We start from the raw sequence: 24,575 nt of genomic DNA, 5'->3' as shown, positions 1-24,575 counted from the left end.
TATCCTTTGGGATTGTAACGATTCCCACATAACTAATTTAATTTAACGGTATTGTAATTGTATAGCAGACGTGAGTGAGGTCTACATACCAGCTCTGACAGTGTGATAAAACCGGGTTACAGAAACGGTTCCAAATGTGATGGAACCGATCCCGGCGGTTCCTCAATGTTTCCTCCGATTCCGGATCCCAACCCTAGTTGTATTAAGGAAGACTTATAGTTGATACAGCAGTCCTGCCCCAGCCCAGCAGCCTGGGCTCATTCAGTTTGACGTTGACTATGTGCACACGGTGATTACTGGAGCTAACAAACAAAACAAGATTAAATCTGATCTCATCTAGGCCGAACTGTCAAAAGGTTTTTTTCTATTGAAGTGCTGCTGCTCAGTCCTGGACTTAATCTTTGTTTGGTTAAGCTGCTTCAAGCGAGTGAGAAAGCAAAATGGACAGTGTCAGTCTTACTTCTTATCCCTGTAGAAGTTCAGACAGCAGCAGCCACATCATAGTCCTCTGCACCTGCCTCTCTGCCAGTCAGCAGCACATGGTGGCCTGAGTGGATAAAGATCTGGGCTGTTTTGTCATATAGCCCGGCTCTCTTTGCTGCCATGACTACCTGACTGTGTGGCAACTAATAGTTTCACACTGGTGTTGTGCACAGAGAAGCTCACAACGTGTCACAGTGTGCGGCTCAAGTCTAGTCTCTGTGTTTGATTTACTAGAAATTGTTCATGCAGATGTTCTAGTTCTTTTCTGTTTTAAGGACATAAGGACATGTACTTTCCTGGGTGCCTTGCATAGACCAGATGCTCCTAGTGAGCCTGGCGAGGACCTGTGTTCGATTCGGACCTGTATAGTTGTCTCTTGGTTATCTGGCTCTCTATGACTGACATATATCTGAAATAAATCATAGAAATGCCTTGCCTGAGGGCTCTGACAGGAGTATGTATCTAACATGCATATCTTTAGGTGTGAGCCCACATGAACACATGAACACGGTGCAAACTCCTCACAGAAAGACACCGGTCGGGTTAGAACCCAGGACCTTAATGCTCCGCTAACCACTGAGCCTTCTCATTATGAACAACCATATTAGCATATCATCAACCGGGGTTTTTGTACCAATTCCTTGTGTGAGTTTCATAATGAAAATGACTGTTGTAACGGTCGCAACGGCCTCATTCCCGAAAGCAAGAGAAGCATAGAGCCCCTACAGTGGATCAGCAAAGCAAATGTCAGATGAAGTGCATCATTATTGTCAAGAAGCCTTGGTCCTCATCTGAGTCACTCCATTTGCTAGCTCCGTTTGGAACCTCACTCTACAGTCTTAGCTCTGAGAAGAGGTTCTGTGACAGGATATTATTGCATCGGTAGAACGGGGGTTGAGAGACGTCCAAAAACAGTGGCGAAAACCCCTTTTCGTAGTATCGTTTCCAAAAAGTAAAGGTATTTCTGCCTAGCTACAGATGATAAACTTAGGACATCGACAGGCACGTAATCATGGGTAAAACAACCGCTTACAAAGCTTATGAAGTCAGCCAGTACCATGTTTTCCCAATACAATCTTACGGAAGCAGTACTGTGTATGTGGACAGGGGTTGACTGGCCACAGGCTGACTAAATATGCAATTTAAGCCTGATTTAAGCAGTTGTTTCACCCCTGTCTAAAAATGTTACGTTAAGTTTATCATCTGTAGCTAGCCAGAAATATCTTTACTTTTTGGAAACAATACTGCGAAAATGGTATTCACTACTGTTTTGGACGGCTCAACCCCTGTTATACCGATGCAGGGATATCCTGACACGAAACCTCTTCTCTGAGCTAAGTGCGTAGAGTGAGGTTCCAAACGGAGCTATCGATTTGCAAGAGATGACAAAAGTTGCAACGATTTGTGTTGTGACTCACAGTTGTAACGATTTGTGTTGTGACTCACAGTTGTAACGATTTGTGACTCAATATGTAACAATTTGATCAAGAATTAAGTCAGGGTGCTAGTTTTCAGTTGACAAAAATGTACTAAAGTCAAATACCACATACTGTAAATAAGTAAGTAAGTACGCCTTGCAGAGCCATGTGTCTCTCCTGTTTCTGTAGCATGAGGCAGCTTGATGTACAAACTACACCCCCTGGATATGACACTAGATTATCACAGGGACCCAAATCCAACCCTTGATGCTGAGGGCCAAACAGGGAGGCTTTGGGACGGGTCCCATTTTGTTATAGTCTTGACTAGTCTAGGAATATATGCATTATATTCCTAATTCTAGGTCCCACATCATTTTAGGTTCCTTTCCATAATCATGTTCTCCACAAGGTACACATACTATAACCAGGGCTGGACTGGGACAAAAATCCATTTAATTAATTAAATTAAATTAATGTAATGCCTTGAACAACAACAGCCCACTTATGATGTGGAAAAGTGGCTCACCTAACGTTATTTTCATCCCCAGTGCTCATCCCATTTAATTTCAGCATCAGTTAATTCATTAACAAGCTTAACAGACTCTCAACGAAGCCTCTCTTTACACAGCTGATATAGACCAAGGTTATCACAGCTTGCCTGTCAAATCCTGTCAAAAAAGTAGTTGCAAAGTAGCAAGTACTTGCTTTACTCATATCAATGCATCTCTACATAAACACACATTTAAACAGAGAGAAATGTGTAATCTCGTGTGTCAAACGCACGCACGCACGCACGCACGCACGCACGCACACACACACACACACACACACACACACACACACACACACACACGTGCACGTAGGTCAGCAAAGATCTGTACCCACACATTTCTTACATTTTGCCTCTTATAAAGCCATTTTCCTTTCCCATCTCAATGTTTAGTCAGTTCATACTCAATGGTAAACTATGCCAGGTTATTGAATCTCTGCTGCATCATGGAGAGCAGTAACTGAACAAGTTAGGGGGCTTGACATTACCTGTTTTGATGCACTTGGCTTCTCTTGTTGATCCATTCACACAATCCTATTCAGACAGAGTAATAATCAACCCTCTACATTAGATCCACCAGAATTTGAGTCATCCACAAAGACATTAGAATAGGGTATGCGTGTGACATCATCATCATACCGGAAGTTATCCGGGAACGCCTACTGAGTGCAAGCTGCACCAGGACCCAATGAAAAAACAATTCATAATTGGAGGCTGTGAAAGTGCAATGCTATGCTAATCGTCACAAAGTTAGCTCTTTTTTGCTCTTTTTATGGTTTTGTTATTATAGAGTTAAAACGTAGTGACGTCACGTCAGGACTTTGGCGCTCTATTATTATAATTAACTATGCTGCTGAATTGTCTGAAGGAAGCCGAACAAATACGTTTACTCTGTTGTACCTGTCTTGTATCACACTGGTGATGCTGAAAAAGATCCTCTGAAGTTTTATTGCTCGCCAACGTTTCGATCTTATTCGATCTTCAGCTTTTTCAGCATCACCAGTGTGCAGGCTCCATTCTTCTTTTTCAGCATCACCAGTGTGCAGGCTCCATTCTTCTTTTTCAGCATCACCAGTGTGCAGGCTCCATTCTTCTTTTTCAGCATCACCAGTGTGCAGGCTCCATTCTTCTTTTTCAGCATCACCAGTGTGCAGGCTCCATTCTTCTTTTTCAGCATCACCAGTGTGCAGGCTCCATTCTTCTTTTCAGCATCACCAGTGTGCAGGCTCCATTCTTCTTTTTCAGCATCACCAGTGTGCAGGCTCCATTCTTCTTTTTCAGCATCACCAGTGTGCAGGCTCCATTCTTCTTTTTCAGCATCACCAGTGTGCAGGCTCCATTCTTCTTTTTCAGCATCACCAGTGTGCAGGCTCCATTCTTCTTTTTCAGCATCACCAGTGTGCAGGCTCCATTCTTCTTTTCAGCATCACCAGTGTGCAGGCTCCATTCTTCTTTTTTGATATCTATGCTTGTCTTGCACCTAGGCCACGGATGTGCGTGCACTACCTTCTTCAAAACCAATTTCAGACCCTTTTCTCTTTTCTGTACTTTGCAGGATGAAGTATTTACAGGATTTGGACCAATCACTGAGCACAAAAGAATACAGAGCCCGACAAGGACCTCTGCAGGTGAACTTTCTTATACATCTCACTTCACACACTAATCACAGAAGGAAAACCTTTACTATCTTTTTGTTTCCAATGCAGAGGTGAGACTGATAGTAGCTTGCAACGTTAAGGCTGTGTGGAAAATGCAAGGCACTCTTATAAAATCCCCAAAGTGTTCGTTCAACTGGGGATAAATTCAGGTTCTCACTGCAGCAATAATGAAAAAGTTAAAACAAAATTCCACAAACCAGGATGCTGTTTATTTAACAAGTACAAAAGCAATAACATTCCCAAATTATAGTCATGAAAGCAATGATGTTGTTAACGTTTTAAAACGTGCATGACATGCAGTATTAGTGTTAGCCGCTTTGGTTTGATTTCAACCAGTACTTTTCATTAAATATTTTGACAGAATTTGACTGACTGTGTCGTGTGTGTGGTTCCGGTCAGGTCCCCACATACAGGAGAAGAAGCCCCGTGGCCGCCCCCCGCGGACCCTGACTGCCCAGAAAGCCACTGCAGGTGTGCTTCCTCCCTCCTCCCCCGCCTCCCCCTCCCAGGGGAACCTAGAGGTCGCAGAGCGGCCGGCCGAAAAAGTCAAACGACTGCCTGGGAGACCGCCCGGCTCCGGCGAGAAGAGGAGAGGTCGCCCCCCGGCCTCGTGCAGCCAGAGGGCCTGGCAAGTGGGCAACCATGCGGCAGGGGAGGACAGCAGGCAGCCGGCGCCCGAGACCGGCATGGACACCGAGGAGGAGAGGGACAGGAAGGGCGCCAAGAGGACGTCGCCGGGCTCCGCTCAGCAGCAGGACGCTGAGGCCAAGCCTGCCAAAGGCGGGCGGGGGGATTCCAAAGTTACCAAGTTGAAACGGCTGAGGGAAGTCAAACTCAGCCCGCTCAAGTCACGCCTCAAAGCCTTGCCCGGTGTGCCCCGACGCAGACGCGGCCGACCGCCGTCTGCCGAACGGCTCAAAGCGGAGGCGGCTGCTATGGCGGCCGCTGCCCAGCTGTCCGCCTCTTGTGAGTCTGGGGATGGGAAACACAAGGCCTTCAGGGTCAGAGGAGACAGAGACACAGACCCACATGCTTCCCAGCAACCCAAGCTTAGGGACGTGGACGGCTCTGACCTCCAGGACTCGTCCAGTCCGCCCGCCTCCCCGTCCCCTTCCAAGCTAAACAGGCCTCTGGGTCTGCGGCAGAGCCCCCGCCACGTAAAACCTGCCAGGATGGTCCCCCCTGCCAAACGCACTGACGCCGCCATCGCTAAGCAGCTGCTGCAGCGTGCAAAGAAGGGAGCCCAGAAGAAGAAGCTCCTGGAGAAGGAAGCGGTGGCCATCGGGGGTCCAGGCGGGGCAGGAGGCATGGAGGTGGTCAACAGGAGGAGGAGGCGGACCCAGCTGAAGAGCATCAGGCAGTTCATCATGCCTGTGGTCAGCACCGTCTCCCTGCGCATCATCAAAACCCCCAAGCGCTTCATCGAAGACGAGGGCAGCTTCGGGGTCCCGCCGCCCCACATGAAGATGGCTCGCATAGAGTCTGCACCTTCATCTATCCCCGTGCCAGCCCAGTCCGCCTCCTCCGCCTCTCCCTCACCTGCCCTGGCGTCCTCCACAGCCTCCACTACCACCATAGGGGCCGCTGCTCCTGTGGACTCCGCTCCTCCTCCTAAGCCCCCGGCTCCCAGCCCCAGCGCACCCTCTGCACCGGCTGCCAGCCTGCTCAACAACAGCACCAATAACGCTGCCAACAACGCCACCAATGGGCGATTCAGCAGCAGCGCGGCCTCCTGCGGTTCTAGTGCCCTCTCGCAGCACTCCTCGCAGCTCTCATCCGCCGAGTCCTCCAGATCCAGCAGCCCGAGCCTGGACGACTCCTCGTGCGACTCCCAGGCTTCGGAGGGCACCCAGGCCCTGTCGGAGCCGGAGGACCACTCGCCCTCCTCCCCGGGAGAGAGAGAGGCTAATCTGTTGCATGACTCGCGTCCGCCCTCCCCTCCGTCGGAGCCCGAACCGGAGCATGTGGTGTTGGTGGAGAGGGGCAGACGGGGGCGGAGAGGCCAGAGTGTGGGGAGGGGAAGTCTGGGCCAGAGAGGACGAGGCGCGCTGACCACGGCGTCCAAGAAGCCCATCATCAGCCCGGCTACGGGGGTGCTGATGTCCTCCTCCACCCTCGGAGGCACTCAGCAAGCGTCTTCCACGGCCTCGTCCTCTTCTTCTCCCCCGCCTCCCCCTCTCCTCACCCCTCCGCAACCCCCCCAGTCAGCTTCCACCAGCGCAGCTCCGATTAGCGAGCACCACTCGCAGTCGCCTTGGATTATGCCTCACCCCATCACCCCCTTCCTCTCTGGGCCCTCTGTGCATTCCAGCTTGCAGGACAAAAGGAGCCGTTCCATCCTGAGGGAGCCCACCTTCCGCTGGACGTCTCTGTCCCGCGCCGAGCATCAGTGCTTTTCCAACGCTAAATATGCCAAGGAAGGCCTTATTCGCAAGCCTATATTTGACAACTTCCGTCCTCCCCCCCTCACAGCTGAAGACGTGGGGTTGATGCCCCAAGGTGCCAGCGGGGCGGGGGGAGCCGCTCCCGGTGCGTTTCCAGCTCCAGGCAGTGGAGCAGGCACAGGCACCCGCCTGTTCTCCCCTCTGCACCACCACCACCACCAGCACCCCGCCTCGTCCCGATTCGAGTCGCCGATACAGAAGCGCAGCCCACTGCTGCGTGCCCCACGCTTCACGCCCAGTGAGGCCCACTCCCGGATCTTCGAGTCCGTCACCCTGCATTCGTCGTCCGGGAGCAGCCCCGGCTCACTCTCCCCTCTCCAGTCGTCCTCCGGCTCTGGCAGGGCATCCTCCCGGTACGGGAAGGGGGGGCGGTCCATGAGCACCCTGCGCCATCCGCGGTCGCCCTCGCACTCCATGACGAGGCGCAGTAGCCAACCGGGAAGCCAGATGTCTGTGGGGAAAGGCTCCTCTGAACTGTCCGTGTTGACGGCCTCCGTCTCGAGCAGCAACTCCAGCACCTTACCCGGGGTGTCAGCCAGTCCGCTCGCCACTAGTGCCTTAATCCCTGCATCTTTCAGCACCTTCTCTACTGGCCCGCCGGACCTGGCCTCACACGGGACTCCTGACAGCAGGAGAGCAGCAGCCAGCAACACGGCGTCTCCTTCCACATCCACATCCTCCTCCACCTCCCAGCTCTTTCCCCTCTTCCCCTCCGGCTCCCAGGAGACGGGGCGGGGCGCCGGGAAAGGCGGCAGGGAGAGAGGCGTGTCCGCCGCCGCCCAGGAATCTGCACCCAAGGAGAAGGAGAGGGACTCTGAGAAAAGCCGAGAGAGGGAGAAAGAGAATAAGAGAGAAGGGAGGAAGGAGTGGGAGAAGAGGGGGAAGGCTTCCACGCCAGACACCTCTCCCAACGCAGCCTCCAGCCTCTTTGCCGTGGATGGGAGGGACGCGGACGACCATCCGGTGCCCCTCGCTCCCCCGAAAAAGACTCCTGGGAGAAAGAAACAGACGCCGGTCGACTCCATTTCTGAAGCTCCTCCTCCCCCTCCTCCACCCCCCGCCGACAGGGGCGGGCCGCACTCCGCCGTTCCCCTCTCTTTCGCCAAGGGCCGCCTGCAGAAGAAGTGCAGACCCTTGGAAAAGGGAGCGGAGGCGGAGGACGGAGAGAAGGAGAGAGAGAAACCAAGTGCCCCCCAGCAGAGCCAGCAGCAGCAGGGCCTTCCTGCCGGGCAGCCCTGCAGGCAGCAGACCCCCGCCCACTCTCTGGGCTCTATGCTGGCCCATGCCGAGAAGCAGCCGGTGACAGACAAGCGCGTCGTGGGCCTGCTGAAGAAGGCCAAAGCCCAGCTGTTCAAGATAGAGAAGAGCAAGTCGCTGAAGTCTCCGGACCAGCCTAAAGTCCAGGTTCACTTCTGTTTTACAACATATTATTAAAACTATGTTCCGGTCCTTAGACCTTCATGAGGACAAACATGATTATCCTGAATTATGAAGGTCTAAGGACCGAAGTCCTAGACAGTGGGCATCTGTCCTTTTTTCAATGTCGAACATATTATGAAAAATCTCTAATGTAGTGATTCTCAAAGTGGGATTCAGGGACCCCCAGGGGTCCTTGAGGGGGTTCCTGGGCATCCCCGGCCAAATGTGTTAAAACCCATTAAAATGATTTGGCCAACGTTTGACCAGTTTTTATAGTATACTTTGTTGATTACTTTTGATACACTAATGGTCATAAAAAACTTATTAAAAAGGCCTTGAAAGTCTTTAAATTGTCACTTCACTGTCATCTGGGACCCCCAAAATAATCATCCACAGTTTGATAGCCACTGGTCTAATGCACCTGTTGACCTTGTTGTTTATGTGAGCAGGGTCAGGAGAGTGACTCATCAGAGACATCGGTTCGTGGTCCACGCATCAAGCATGTGTGTCGGCGCGCCGCTGTGGCCCTGGGCCGCAACCGGGCAGTGTTCCCCGATGACATGCCCACACTCAGTGCCTTGCCCTGGGAGGAGAGAGAGAAGATCCTGTCTTCCATGGGGAACGATGGTGAGTAGTCCTCCACTTATGACTTGGTCTCCAGTCTTACACCCACCAGGTTTGACCGTTATTGTGTCATCTTTCCTTTGTAAAAGCAAAAAAATGCAACAATAAGGCTGCAACTATCAATTATTAAGGATTTTGTTTTTTTAATAATTCAATTCAATTGTGTGGTCTGAAAACACATCAAATGGATATTAACAAACATATTTCGTTTCTTTAAAGACTGGTCTAGAGATGATAGGTACCGGTAACTTATATTGTGATTTGGTACTAAAATGAAATCGACTTGACTTTCAGGGGGCGTTGAGCATTGCCTAGTTGGGAGCGGAGTGGTTCTCTTTGTTGAAAATGTTGTGGCCCTTAACTCTTTGAGAGTTTCATGGATTTCTATATAGTTTTTAGACTTCTCTATGGCAGAATGGCGTTTTTGAATGATTTATTGAAAATTCTCTGCTGTGAATGTGTGACAACGAAAGACCTTCAGAGAAAGCTTGGCTTGTCTGCTTCCAGGAAAAAAATGAACTGAGTTGATAAAATGTTTAGTTGTGGTGTTGGAAGCCATTTAAAAGAGCCTGCATTTACACTGGGTAGTGTTTCTAGGACAACAAAAAAAGTTATGACCGGTTGAAGTTTTATTTTCTAAATAACTTTTTTTCTGCTGGGCGTACATAGCCATGCAATATCTCATTTTAAAGGGTGAGTTGTCTAGTTCAATTAAAATAAAATAAAAAGTTTCTCACATGTACCACTGTAGATATTTTGCCATCTATAAATAGCATGGTCAGTCATGATCAATCTGACCTATCCAGCTAAAAGTCCCCCTAGCTCTGAAATGGAACATCATATAAACTCAATTCTTTTTTGGGGTAAAATTAGACATTCTAACGCACATTTTGATATATACCATGTTTACATAGTCTTACCAGTACCGTGTCTATTCATGCATGTATCTCAAAAACCTGTTGTGAAGAAACAGTTTTGATAAAAAACTCATCCAAGGACATTGTTTTGATATGACTTTGTGCCCATGATATGTATCAAAATATAGACTTGAATGTATACTGTATTATAACAAAAAAATTGGGTTCTTACCATCTACCGTTACAGAGTAAATCACAGTTGAAACTCGCTTAGTCAAACCATAAACCTCAGACTAGTGAACAAAATAGCCATGACAGGTCTAACTCATTGTAAAAGCTTGTCTTTTATTTTTTATGACTAACATAATACAATTATAATAAATATTACAGAAAATAAATAGGCCTACATACAAAACAGTTGTCCCCAAACTCCCCAGTGTCCCCAAACCACTGCATTCCAGTTGTTCTTGACGGTGTGTGTGTGTGTAGGCTAAATTTAAAAAAAACAACAACTGAAATGAATGAATGCATCCGGTTCAGTGTCGGAGAACTCCATCGCAGTCTTGACTCTTCGTCTTCATCATCATCATCATCATCATCATCATCATCATCCTCCTCCTCATCTGATGCCAGTTCTAAATATATAAAAAATAAACATTTAGCTGTAGTCAGCCCGGCCAATAGCCAGTTGGGGGGGGGGGGGACGTAGGCTATCTGACATCATCGTCATCATCATCATCACACGGAGACACACTAAACAATGTACAATCATGATTGTATACAATATACAATGAATGCAATTATCATGCAAGCTCAGACGTCAATGAAACGTCATACAGATCTTATATAATACGCTACTGTTAGCTTCACTCCCCGTCCCCCCTCCGATCCTTGTAGCAACGTCATCATAACCACGCGTTGCTTCAGTAAACGATGCATGTTTGTTCTCCGTCTTTGTAGACAGTAAATAAAAGGAGCGAACATTACTCTAAAGATCAGATCGCCTATAAGGCACGCTACAATATAAAATACTTGTACTGCCATGCGTGCATGCCTGCTACGATACATTTGTACTGCACTAACCAACCGATCGACACCAACCCCCCCTCCAGCCCTTAGCCAGCACCAATGCACCGACCAACACCATTAGCCAGCACCTTCGGTGCTGGCTAATGGCTGGGGGCCATCGTGGTGAGTCATTCTGGCGTCATGATCTGACTAGTAGTAGTAATTATCCAAGCATCTATTTGTAGCGATCATCTTATGATTTCTGATCACTATAGAAGGGCATTTTCTACAATAAGATTACCTCAAAACATTCCGGGTTGATCGTCTTCTTCAATGGTTTCCCGGTATAGCTCATCGGACGACGATGGGGAGACAATGAAAAAAGGAGGGAGGGAGCAGCGAGTCTCGCTGTAAGCACTGGACCAGGGCTACTCCGCCTGGAGAAGGCGACTGGGACGCGTATGGATCAATACTACTACCACAAAACTCGCTCAAATAAATAGTACTGCTTTCAACTTTTTCTGCTAGAAAATCGCTCGGGCGAGACGGCAAACAGGCAAAACAATGATAACTATGAAGACTCCCTCTGCCCCCACTGTTTACAGGGGGTGGGACCAGCTTCCAATGGCAACACGTACACGTGTGTCACGTGACACGGGTTTTCTGGGTAATGTAGTTGGAATATAAGCTCAGGAATTTAAACAGCGCTTCGGAGCATATTAATATGTTTAGATTCATCAAAAACTGTGAAGACGCCAATTGGCGTCATTGATCATTTACGGAATTCTGATGAAGACGCCAATTGGCGTCTTTCATCTTCTAAGGGTTAAAGGTTTCATGACATTAATTTTCATTAAACACACAACCTGATCTTTGATCATTCAGTGGATTTTCTGTGGTCTGGAGTTTTCTTTTGAGCTGCAATGAAAACAGGCAAACAGGCCTCAACAGTGACATCTGATGACAAATTCCATTTTTTGGGTGCAATTGAGCTGAGAAATCTTTTTTTTATTTATTATGTCACAATCCCTTTAATGACACATTTGTTTTATTCCCCTCCTGAAAATCTTGTGGAAAATATAAAATCAAATATATGTTTAAATTGATTAGCTCAATTAACTGTTTTTCCTCACCTTTTCCTCAAACATGCATGACTGAGCCAGGGTCCTTCTGATCAGTACAGGCTGCTGTTGTGACTATATTGATGTACACATCACAGAACTGTTCTGAGATGAGTCTTCTGCTTCCTTTTGCAGACAAATCATCAGTGGCGGGTTCTGAGGAGGCGGAGCCCCAGTCCCCTCCCCTAAAGCCCCGGGAGACACGGAATAAGACCCTCCAGGAAGTCCCTCCCAAGAAGGGCCGCCGCTCGCGGCGCTGCGGCCAGTGTTCAGGTTGCCAGGTTCCAGAGGACTGCGGGGTCTGCACCAACTGTCTGGACAAGCCCAAGTTTGGGGGACGTAACATCAAGAAGCAGTGCTGCAAGTCAGTACTTCCTTCAGAGCTTTATTTGCACTGTATAGCACTCTTCCTTCAGAGCTTTATTGCACCTTATAGCACTTTGTAACAAAGTTACAAAGCACTTCACACGGCATGAAGATAAAAACATTAAAGTGTTTTAGATATAAAAGAGAATAAAAGCATAGTGTTGAAAAATAATCAATTATTATTGTAGTGTGTACCTTAATAATACAATAAAAGAGCATACATCCAACCTGAGGCTAGTTTCCCCAGTTTTGAGCTTCAGCTTTTCGAAATAGGTTTGTCTTCTCCAGATCTATGTGCACTGGTTTATCACCCCGCCAAAATGATTTCGGAGGCTTTCTATCAGGAATCATGGAAAATGCTGTCATATAGCATAACTGTCTTGTTAAATGTTGTTTTCCCCATCCCCATCATATACATTACTACCTCAATTCCCTGTCATGTAAATACATTTGGTCCTCTCTTTCGCTCCCTGAGCCGTGGTTAAACCACTCAACCTGTGCTCTCAGGTGCACTGAGAGGAAATGGCACAAGAGCCGACTTCACGTCCCCCTGGACATTCTACGTTCCCTCCCTAAGTCTTTGTATTGACCTTCAAACATGTTTTATCGAAAATGTTGACAATACAGAATGATACTGTCCCAGATCCAGCCACATCCAACCGCCCTGTATATTTCTCCCAGTTTTAACCCATATCTCTCTCCTCACTCTCAGAGGTAGTTTCACACTTGCGACCCACAAATTGCCCCTCAGACAACATCCCCTCCCGGCTCCTTATTGAGGTTTTTCGTGTGGTCGGTTTTACTACTGATTAATACATGTCTCACCTCAGGATGTCCCTGCTGCATTCAAACACACAGTTGTACACCCACTACTGTGCTGCCCCTATGCTCTGGAACAGCCTGCCCTGTCCATATTAGATCTGCCCACTGCCCAGTCCATCAATGTTTTTAAGTCTCTGCTAAAGACTGATTTATTTTCTTTTAATCTCATCTGAGCTCATCCAATGTTTGTTCAGTTTGATTTGAATTGATAAAAAGAGAACACAAAAACATACAGATAGTAAAAGAACTTAAGAAGTGTGTATATGTGTTTTAAGAAGTTATTTTAAAGAACACAGAACCGGACTTGAGGAGGTCATTCCAAAGCCTTTTATCTTCAGTCTAGTTTTAAGAACGGCCAAAAGGGCTCTGTCTGAGGATTTCAGTGTCCTGCTTATATGGTGTTAAAAGGTCTGTGATGTAGGAAGTGTCTAATTATAGTTTTACTGAATGATTTTGTATGACTTTTAACATGTTTGTTTGATTTTCAGGGTCCGCAAGTGTCAGAACCTGCAGTGGATGCCCTCTAAGATGATCCTTCAGAAGCAGGGCAAAGGCAAGAAAGACAAGAAGAAGAATAAGGTGTCTGAGAAGAAGGAGGGCCTTCATCTGGTCAAGATCCCTGGCTCCGAGCCCACCGTAAAGTCTGCCCCTGCGGTTCTAGTGAAGGAGGAGGCTCCCCGCAAGAAGAGTGAAACACCCCCTCCCCCAAAGCTCGGAGAGGAGAAGTCAAGATCATCTCAGCAGTCCTCTCCGGCCCTTACGCCCTCCCTTTCCCCAAAAGACGACCTTACACAGACCCACAGTGTAGTGCCAGTCCAGGCCCAGTCTTCAGCCTCGACACCGGACCCCAAACAGCCCTCTGCCCTTAGTGGTGTGAGCAGGAAGGGACACAAGCCCCAGCAGCCTGTACCTCCTGCGTCCTCTTCCTCCTCCTCTTCTTCCTCTTCGTCCTCTTCGGGCTCCTCGTCTTCTGCATCCTCCTCTTCCTCCAACTCCTCTTCGGCCCAGAACTCCCCTGCCCCAGCTACACAGACTCAGCAGCCTCCGCAGCAGCATCAGCAACAGACGCCGCCGGCTGGTCAGCCACCTCCCAAAAGAGACGCCATTCCACCATGTGACCCCAAAAAGAAGCCTCAGCCGCAACTGTCGCAACAGCAGGGTCAGGTCACAGGTACGTGCATCTGTTCTGATTACAGGCTAATAATGCCTAACTTATACTCTGTCACACCGTGGTGTCGCTTGCCAAAACGTTTTTTGGCAAGCAACACTGTCCTGTGACGCTTAAGTGAATTGAGCTGTATTTAACCACATGAACCCTAGCGTCCTTATTCTGAAGCGAGCATCTAACGTTTAAGTGGGTTTAAGTGGTTAAGTGGCCATGAGTGTATTATTTACACACTTATGGTCATTGCAAGTTATACTGTATCTTTATGTATCCCTTTTGATTTCCCAGCACTTGAATTGAAACAGCAGAAGAAGCTTACTCCACGCTCTCTTCCACCAACTCCTAAACAGAGACCAAAAGACAAGGTAAGAACTCTTTTAACTCACGATGATTACTGTACCTTCATCCAAATCCTTCCAGTCTGTTGACATGATAGTAAATTTAGTAAAGTTCATAGCCTTGGGAACCAACGCTTCTCGAGCCATGTGGCCCAGAGGGCAGGAGCCTATCTCCTGTTTCCGTAGCTTGAGGCAGCTTGATGTACAAGTACACCCCCTGGACATGATGTACAAGTACACCCCCCGGATATGATGCTAGTATGTCACAGGGACTTACCCCAAGTCCAACTCTGGATGCTGAGTGCTACACAGAGTGTACCAGGGGGGAACTCTAGACACAGACCACTGAACTGGTGTTGACATGTAGACAGAACCATTATCATTTATGGTAGCTGGTTATTTATGACCCAGATAACCCTTACCTACATGGTGACATGCTGAAACATGCCTGGCAAATAATAATAAGACGCCTTTTAAAAACATTTATTCAGTGTGGGCGTCTGCTATGTTTTTGCAATGATTCAGAGATTTTGAAGAGCATACTATACACTAATATTAAAACCGAGAGAATACCTACTGTACATAACATAACCAACCATGTCAAATTACATCCAATCAGTGTCTCTGTGCCCATAGTGTCTTGAGCAAGACTGTTGCCTCCCACGATTTTCAAATGGTTCCATCATACTTGAGACTACATAATAATATGTACCACAGTCTGAATGTGAAGTAGTGGTGTGTTTTGGGGTGAATCTATCATTGCTAAACCTTCCCAGTCAATCTCCAAGTGGAGGTGATTAGAGTGGTTGTCTATCCCAGGGGTTCTCAACGTTTTTGGCCGGGGACCCCCGGAAATGCTTTGGCAATGTCTCGGGACCCCCGCCCCGCCCCCTCCCGACCCCCAATATAAATTGACTGCTACAATAACCTTAAACCATTTTGGGCGGGAACCCCTTTTGATGTTTTAAGCATTGTTATAATTTAGCTATTGAAAAATAGCAGATCTACAAGCTCATAGCACGCCACCGAGTGGCGCGCTATGAACTTGTAGGTCTGCTATTTTTGAAAAATATATTTTTTTTTATATTTTGGGGACCCCCCAAAATAATTTGGCGACCCCCCGAGGGGTCGCGACCCACGGGTTGAGAACCCTGATGTAAATGGTAAATGGTGTGTTTATCAGCCCTTTTATCCGAAGCGCTGTGCATTCATTCACACATTCACATACCTATGACCGGGCGGGAGCCGTCCGATTCACAAGCGGCCTCTCTGACCTCCTGAGCCACTGCCGCCCCATCAATATAGTGCAGTGGTTCTCAAATGTTTCCGTGCTAAGGACCCCCACATTTATATATATATTTGGCTGCGGCCACCATCTGAAAATGTTTTGTGCCAGGGACCCTCAGAAGAGAAGATTGATATTCAAAATTATTAGCTGTGAGCTTGTCTGCTATTTTTAAATAGCCAACGTATAAATGGATAAAGTGGTAAATATTATTGTGATGCTTTATTAACACATTTTTGGGGGACCTCCTGAACATAAAACAGCATTGTCCACAATGCACAAACAAACTTCCTGGTGTTCTTCCAGTCCGTCATGTTGGATGTTCACACTGCGTTCAAACTGTGACTCATCTCTTTGTATTTCCTCTCCTTCCATCTGTCCACTTTTTTAAGCAGGAGAAGCCGCTGGCCACTAAAACCCCTGGCAGCAGTACTTTAAACTGGCTGAGCACTCCCTCGACTGGGGGCCAGCAGGCCAAGCCCAGAGCGCCCTGCGACGGAGTGCATCGTATCCGAGTGGATTTCAAGAGGGACCATGACGTGGAGAAGGTGTGGGAAGCAGGCGGCCTCAGCCTGCTCACATCCGTGCCTGTCACACCCAGGGTGCTGTGCTTCCTGTGTGCCAGCAGCGGAAACGTGGAGGTGAGAACAACAACAACCACACAGAATCAGAGGAAGAGTAGCAAGGCCACACAAGCTCTTTAGAAAACAGAATGCATTTTCAGACATTAGGCGAGAGATCTCACACAGGATAAAGGATAAACAAGTGAACTTGGAAGTGGTGACTCAAAGAAATGAATAAATAAATTGGAACTGGAACACTTAACTGAAGCTGATAAATGGGTACTCGCTCCTGATTTATCATGATTCTTTTAATGTTTTTTCTTCTTCTTTAGAAATCACATCAGGATGTATAATCATTAGACATCTCCCAGACTCCATCCCCAGTCAGTCAGAGTTTGTTTGAATGAATGTAGAATTATATGCATATTCTTTTCTCACTTATCATCCTCCATAGCCTACCCTGCCCTGAGCTTTAACCTTTTACCAAAAAACATTTTGTTTTACCAAAAGAAAATATCACTTACATTTAAATTAAAATGGTGAAGTGTACAATAGCCGAGCAATAGCCGGGCTGATCTACTGTACATGAATATTAACTTCCTTTTAATTCTTCTGCTTTTTGAAACATATCGAAAAAGAATGACACTATTAACTGTCTATTTATCCTACTGCATTCAAAATAGTTTAATTATTTTTTCATAAGAATCGATTATGTTTTATAATTGATTCAATCGACTAGTTCGATTAACTGTTGCAACCCTAGTGGTGATTTTTCTGCGGCGTTGGTTTTGTACACACTCACTGTGAGCTTTTGCCCTTTCTCTTCCTCTCAATTTATAGAATACTATAAAGTGAGGAATGAATATTAAGTGAAGCCTGGGTAAACAAACTGCCCATCTGCATTGACACTAAATGCTTTCAAGCCACGTGCTAACCCCTCAAGTTCCCATTTAACCAGCCAATTAGCGTTAAGCACTCCAGAGATCTATGGTAATGTAGTTACGTGTACACTGAGCTCTCGTAAAAACAACAACAACCTAATTGTCTCTTTTTCCCCCTCCTTCCTCCTCTGTCTTCTCTAGTTTGTCTTCTGCCAGGTGTGCTGCGAGCCATTCCATCTCTTCTGCTTGGGGGAGACTGAGCGCCCCCTTCGGGAACAGTGGGAGAACTGGTGCTGCCGACGATGCCGCTTCTGCCAGGCATGCGGGCGCCAGCACCAGAAAACTAAAGTAAGTACCACCACTGCTTCGTACTTAAAGGACCATTTTCAACCTTGTCTTCATATAATTGGTCCTTGCTCATTATAATATGGCACAGTTTTTTTTGTCTACTGGACCCTTTTCCACCTAAAAAACTTTGAACCAGTGTTCAAGATTCTTGGAACCACGGTGCTTTCTAGCGAATCGTACGTGAACCGGCTTGTGTTTCCAACAGATGTAACCGGAGCTATTTTGCTCCGGTTCAGTTGGTGGGGCTAATGTACCTAAACACCAAAAGGTGAAAGGAAGAATGATACGTCATACACACAAGTGTCACTTTCCTCGCATGTGCAGATCTCTTTAAATAACTCCCAAAACCCTGCAATACCATATGGGTCTGTGGTGTTCATCGTTAAGCATTGAACTTCCAATCCCAGTACCGTGGTAGTTGGTAACACTGTGGGGTCGAATGCCCCTCCCTGCACTGTTTTTTTATCTAAAATGCGTTGCAAATTATTTCGTTAGGTTTAGGGATAGTTTTTGTCAACCCCCAGCGAGGCGGACCACTCGGCCCACTTGGTGAGAACAGGAAGTAGTGACAGCTCCCAGTTTACACAATGGTTTTGGTCGGATCATTTCATTTTTGCTTTGGCAATGTAAACGTATGGTTTTTCATGCTTATAAAGCTATTTGGGTTCAATTGAGATGGCGGATCGTTTGGATTACCTATGAGCGTTCATGCTGTTATTGCACATGGTTTGTTTACATATCGCATCAGTGTCTTCCATCTTCCAACCATTTTGTGGTTCCCATTCCGAACTTTTAGGGTTTGGACCCAACTCATTTTCAGTCGAAACACTCGGAACTGGTTCAAAATTTGTCGGGAAGAAAGAACCAAACCGGTTTAACCCGGTGGAAAAGTGGCCTCTGTGACTCAAAGAAGAAGGGCTGTGAAGAGTTCAGAAACCTGCCTCAGATTTCGGAACTATCCACAGCCCTATGGTACCATCTCATAATGAGCATTAGTAAGGAGACCCATTATATGAAGATACGTAGGAAAATAGAAATGGGTGAAGTGGTCCTTTAACAGCAGGGTTTCTCAAAGTGGGTGCCGTGGAATTCCTTGGGGTGCCGTAGAATGCTTCAATTGAACCACTTTGACGACTATACTTAATAAAAACTGACCTGTGTTGCCTGTAAAAAAAATTACAGATCTACCAGCTCTTGTAGATCAGTTATTTTTGGGAAATTGTTCCCCCAGAATAGTTATGCTGCGTCATTTTAAATCTGTCCTAAAGGGAATTGGATATTCTCTCAAAATGTCTTTGTGACATTCTGTATCTTAAGGGGGAAAGATTTACATATTTACGTACCGACATTATGACATAATAATAATAATAATAATAATAATAATCATAATCTTTATTGTCCAGAATGATACAAATACATGAGGTCCCCAGTGTATACAGAACCATCCTATCGGCGGGGCAGTTTGTTTAATGCCACGATGGCTGAGGGAACAAAACACCTACTAAAACAGACCTTTTTCCATGGCAAGGTTCTGTATCTTTGTCCAGGCAAGAGGTTAAAAAAGCGATACAGGGGGTGATCAGTGTCACTTGATATTGAAAGTGCTATGGCCTTATTGTTCATATCAGAAAGTGTGGGTGTAGGAAGTCCGAGAAACCGAGAATCTTAGAAGCAATGCGGGTAATACTGAAAAGTTTGTTTCTGTTGGGCATGGACAGTATGGTAAAATTAAGTTGCTGTAAATTCACAATGTACTTCAGTGCCATGGATGAAAATTTTATTTTCAGGGGTAGCCTGAGCCCCAAAAGCAAGTTCAACTCACTTACAAGATGTGGAGCCATAAAGACTTGTTTTATTTCTCATGTGGCTTTCATTTGAGTTTAATTGTTAACATAAAATGTAAGGACAGATCATTAGTGGCAAAGACTACTGGGTTGTCTTCATAGATCATAACTTCTATTGATTTGTTCCCACTCTCTGGAACACAAGAGTAGACCCACTCCAGTCAAATCTGTAAAACAAATCCTTACTTTCACACATTCAGTGGACAGGAAATGATGATTAATTTCCTAACACATACTTGAGAGAAGTCTAGCATGAACCGCGTTTGAACTGCTTATTCGTAGCTCATACTTTTTTAGCTTTTCTGACACAGTCCTTATGACAAAGTATAAAATAGGGCATTCATTTATGAAAATCACACCGTGTGAACTGAGCGGTGCAGGCTGCTCAACAACACAGCTGGCTGGCTGCAGTTATAGTTCAGTGCTCAGTGTGAATGGCCCTTTAGGCTGCTCAACAGTGCCACTTGAAGGTACTGTAGGTCACCCAGCGGTATTGCATCTGTTGAGGCTGTACTACAAACATACACATATAGAGGGGGAGGGGGGGGGGGGGGGGGGTTGCTTAAAGCAGACATTTTAAGTCCATAGACGTTGCTGACATATGACATCACGAGGGTCATGCTCAAAAAGTGTGTTTGGGGGGGGGTCTAACCTGACTCCGCCAGATGGGGCAGCAGAGAGTACACTGGGTTCCCCCCTCCTGCTCCCATCTGGGAACTCTCAGGCAGACTTGATGCCCGGCCACAAAACGGCCTGGCCAATCAGAAGCAGCTAGAGGCGGGATAGCTGCTGCTGATTGGCCAGGCCGTTTTGTGGCCAAACAAGACAAACATAAAAAGTCCATTGCCTTGGCTGCCACATGACGTCATGTCTGAAAGGCAGACGTAAAAATATGAAATATGGAGATACCCTACAACCCCTCCCACTCCCTCAGATCAGCTGTCAGAACCTTCCCTAAAACATCCGGGACAACGAGGACAGCATCTATGTGAACTAATGTGACTTTTTAAATGATCTAACTTTAACCTCACGCCATAATTGTCTCTTCCCTGTAGCAGCAGCTGCTAGAGTGTGATAAGTGCCGTAACAGCTATCATCCAGAGTGCCTGGGTCCCAACCATCCCACCAGACCCACCAAGAAGAAGAGAGTCTGGGTATGGATGCCTCCTCCTCTGTTCCACAACCTTCTTCCATTCACCACACATAGTTCTCACAGGACGCTAGCCTAAAGCAACGGTTCTCAAACGGTTTCATGTCAAGGACCCCCAAAATTATATGTATTTGGTAGCCCCCCATTTTTTGCCAGGGGCCTCCAGAAGCAAAGATTTTAGTTTTAAACAATGTTGAAATCTGGTAGCATCATCACACACTACAGGATAATCTTATGATATTATCTCATCAGATTATATTAAACATGCACAGACTACACCATTTTAAAACAATGAGGCATCATCACACACTACAGGATTCTATTCAGTTTCTCTGTGTTGACCGAATGCAGCACCATGTCATCACATACGGAAGCTGCAGCAGTAGCTCACTGGCAGATGGTAAACAATGAATGGAGCCGGTTTATTTGCAGTGGTGACAAACGGTTGTTATAAATGATGTCTGAGAAGACACGTTTATAGACTGTTCTTCCCACGTATCTACAAGCCTCAGCTGTCCCAACACACCACAGGTTGTTTGGAGCGGTCTCCGTGTCTACAGTTCACTCATTCACTTCACGTCTGTGTCCCCTGTTCAAAAAAATTAGATGAATTTTGGGGGGGCTCTCTGTCAGTTTGAGAACCCTTATTATAGATTGTCACCTTCACACCAGTGTCACTTTGTACATACAGCTGTCTGCAAAGTGTCACAGTTGCTGACATATATTTTGTCTGCTGTGTTCTTACACACTGCCCAGGTCTGCACCAAGTGTGTGCGATGTAAGAGTTGCGGAGCCACCAAACCAGGGAAGTCCTGGGACGCCCAGTGGTCACATGACTTCTCCATGTGTCATGACTGTGCCAAACTCTTTGCTAAAGGTGAGCGCTCAACATCGACTGTGCTTTGATTGATTGCTTGATTGAAGTATGTATTAACCGTTTGCATAATTACAGAAGGTGTACTCTGCAGGCCAAAGAGTACACCTTCATGATGTCACTGATCACATGAGTAGTACTTTTCAAATACAATTATCATCAGTTGTTGTTGAAATGTTCATTGTTAATCTGAAAACTCACCTCTTCAGATTCCACCTTAGCCTGTAACACCGCAGCACTTGCCCTAGCCTTGACGACCATACAGTCTTATGCAAAGGTTAAATGTTATTTAGATAGCATGTTATTTAGACAGATGCCAAGTTCATTTGTTGACCTTTAGTTTGTATAGTTTCAATTATACAGATTATGTTTTGAACTTTTGATATTATACTGTTTAGACTGATGATAGATTCTTTGTTTTACGTACAGTATGATCCTAGATTACTATGTCTATGCATTTAATGCATTACCTCGTGTTTACCTGCATAGGCATCGCTCTTACTGTAAATCGCTCTGGATTAAGATCGCCTGCCAAATGCCTAAATTGTTGATATTAATGCCGGTGGTCTAAGTTTGTCAATGTTGAATCTCTCAGGGAACTTCTGCCCACTGTGTGATAAGTGCTACGATGACGACGACTACGATAGCAAGATGATGCAGTGTGGTCGCTGTGACCACTGGGTCCACGCCAGGTGTGAGAACCTCACAGGTCAGTAGCAGCGTCCATCCATCCTCCACATGATTTATTACACATCCTATACTAAGGGGACCATCACTACTACTAAGAGTCGCTAGAAACCCATTGCCAGCAAAAAAAAAACATTGTACTGTAGTACAGTACAGTACTGTAGGTCGCAGTGACTTATTGTCTGTATCGGCCGAGAAAATGGATGTCTAAACCCTTTTCAATGTGCTATACCCCTTGGGAGATGGATTGCTGAGGTGGAGTGCAACACCTACCAACTCCCTACACTTAGTGCACGTCTTAGTTACTCAAGCCATGGTACCAACTGAGCTAGTGCCCGTGCTAGTACAGTAGCGTTGTTTGATAAGTACATTTACAGGTATTTCGCTTATTTAGTGTGATTTCTGTTTTCACCAGTGAGGACAAATTATGAAATAGTGACAGGCCATCCTATGAGTGCTCTCTGTGGGTGAGACATTGAAGGATGTTGGACCTGACAGCGGGTTTGTGATAATAATGACTTGTCCTTCTTAGATGAGATGTATGAGCTGCTGTCCAAGCTGCCAGAGAGCGTCGCCTACACCTGCACCAACTGTACGGAGCAGCAGCCGGCCGAGTGGAGGACGGCCCTGGAGAAGGAGCTACAGGGCTGCGTCCGACACATCCTCACTGCACTACTCAACTCGCGCACCTCCACACACCTGCTGCGCTACAGACAGGTGACACAACGCACAGCAGCATTTTTGTTTGGTCCCCCACCACTGAAAAACTAAGCTTCAGACTTCCCAAAACTAGAAGCTCGACCAAAAAGAAGGATGTAACACAGAAACCGGTGGCCTGTAGAATGATGTCACCATAGGTGTGCGTCGCTGTTTGATGACGTTGCGTAGAGTGGTCCTAATGGGCAAAAGAGGTGGCTGAAATGTGCCTGAGTTTTAAATTAACTGTACACTATGTGAAGACATTGAGGGCAGAATAATAAGCGTAGAACCTTAGCAGAGTACTTATGAATATAAAGTGTGGAGGCAAGTGGAGTGCTGGTAAGCTCGGCCCTGGCAACCAGACACCACACCACCTCGACCCTATTCTGATTCTGGTAGTGGGATGTTTTCCTGATGGCTTAGAAAAAAGTACAAATTATATATATTTTTCAGAATTATATATCTTCAAAACCGCTTTAGAAAGTGCCTGCTACTGCAGACAGCAGTGTTTTAATGATGTTTCAATTACGCATACAAAATACACATGACTTACACAAAATAAAAAGACAAGAAAAAACAAAACACAACTAGCAGTCAAAAACTACCCCAAATGGACAACACCCATCCACATTCTGTTGTTGACAATAGTGATTATATCATCTGTAATGTATTACAAATACAAATTGTAATGCAACCATCCTTTAATATACAAATAAAAGTAGTCCCATATTTCATGGAACTTTCCTTTGACATTGTTCCTCCTGGCAATTGAGTATTCGAACGAGTCATAAGTTGGGTCCAGTCTGTGAGCTCTGGTGTAGCTGGGCTCTTCCAGTTTCTCAGTATCAAACTGGCTGCAGTCATAAGAGAGTGTCTCTACTCTCTTATCACTGCAGCCAGGTTGATCAATCTTGACAATCTGTTCTTGACAATATTGACAGCTTTCATGACCAACTTTATAACATCTGACAGTTCAGCACTAATTCAGGACTTCTGGAGACACAACCTTTACAAGCATTAGTCCATGTTTGTATTGTGTAAATTAAACGTTGGGTTGGGAGCAACACGCACGCACGCACGCACGCACGCACGCACGCACGCACGCACGCACGCACGCACGCACACACACACACACACACACACAGATGCCTGAATGCCACCACCATGCACCATGCACCACGAATCCAGATGCAACCCATTGCACTTGAGGGTAAAATGTGCTATTGTGTCAGGCGGTGAAGCCTCCAGAGCTGAACCCAGAGACGGAGGAGAGTCTGCCATCCCGTCGCTCTCCAGAAGGACCCGATCCTCCTGTCCTGACCGAGGTCACCCCCCCGGCCCCCAGCGACGCCCCTCCTGACCTGGAGTCTGTAGAGAAGAAGATGGATGTGGGCCACTATAAATCAGTGGTGAGTTTGTTTCCTTTTTTCTGCAGCCTTTGACTCACACGAGGACTCATATTTAACCACTTTAACCCTGGTTTGGCAGTAGTGGCTCATAAGTCATAATTAGTGCAATTTCAAAATAAATTTGATTTCTTGTGCGGTTCAGTGTTAAAGCTCCACTCTGAAACTTTTTCTTTGTGAATTAAAATGTTAATGACCAATATGTAGGGCGGAGTATGTTAATACAATATAACTAACACAACTGCGGTGGTTGTATTTGGCATCCCTGCTTTTCCTGAGACATTTCGACCATGTGGTAGAACGTGTTAGAATGACTAATGCTGGTTCACAGGTGGTATCGCATGAAGGTCAAATTGTATTTGTCCCCTGAGCAAGCAGTGGTGATCTATTGCCTCAGTGGTGAACATTTCAGCATTTGACACTTGAAACTAAAAGACTATACTGGTGTCCTATTTGTAATTGTTTTTACCTCATTAATGTCTTTACTTTAGCAGTTGTTTAGATTTTGTCCAAAGTTACTCGAAGGAGAACTCACAGTAATTGTGTCCATTTGGGCTAAGTTATA

General features: G+C 46.2%; 1 protein-coding gene across 1 annotated transcript in view; it reads left to right on the top strand.

Annotated features, from left to right (window-relative positions):
- The window catches only part of kmt2a (lysine (K)-specific methyltransferase 2A), a gene marked incomplete at its 5' end in the record, with an annotated part of 62,445 nt that overhangs the window by 11,942 nt on the left and 25,928 nt on the right, over positions 1 to 24,575 (top strand). Inside the window, 13 exons of the mRNA XM_079514624.1 lie at positions 4,007 to 4,079; positions 4,509 to 7,957; positions 8,422 to 8,599; positions 11,718 to 11,946; positions 13,259 to 13,941; positions 14,224 to 14,300; positions 15,951 to 16,199; positions 17,204 to 17,350; positions 20,250 to 20,348; positions 21,101 to 21,221; positions 21,814 to 21,927; positions 22,438 to 22,622; positions 23,837 to 24,013. Coding sequence (XP_079370750.1) covers positions 4,007 to 4,079; positions 4,509 to 7,957; positions 8,422 to 8,599; positions 11,718 to 11,946; positions 13,259 to 13,941; positions 14,224 to 14,300; positions 15,951 to 16,199; positions 17,204 to 17,350; positions 20,250 to 20,348; positions 21,101 to 21,221; positions 21,814 to 21,927; positions 22,438 to 22,622; positions 23,837 to 24,013 — 5,781 coding nt within the window. The remainder of the gene's footprint in view (positions 1 to 4,006; positions 4,080 to 4,508; positions 7,958 to 8,421; positions 8,600 to 11,717; positions 11,947 to 13,258; positions 13,942 to 14,223; positions 14,301 to 15,950; positions 16,200 to 17,203; positions 17,351 to 20,249; positions 20,349 to 21,100; positions 21,222 to 21,813; positions 21,928 to 22,437; positions 22,623 to 23,836; positions 24,014 to 24,575) is intronic.

The sequence above is a fragment of the Electrona antarctica genome, assembly GCF_951216825.1.
Source record: "Electrona antarctica genome assembly, chromosome: 11".
Lineage (NCBI taxonomy): Eukaryota > Metazoa > Chordata > Actinopteri > Myctophiformes > Myctophidae > Electrona > Electrona antarctica.
This window is presented reverse-complemented; position numbering and strand designations above follow the sequence as displayed.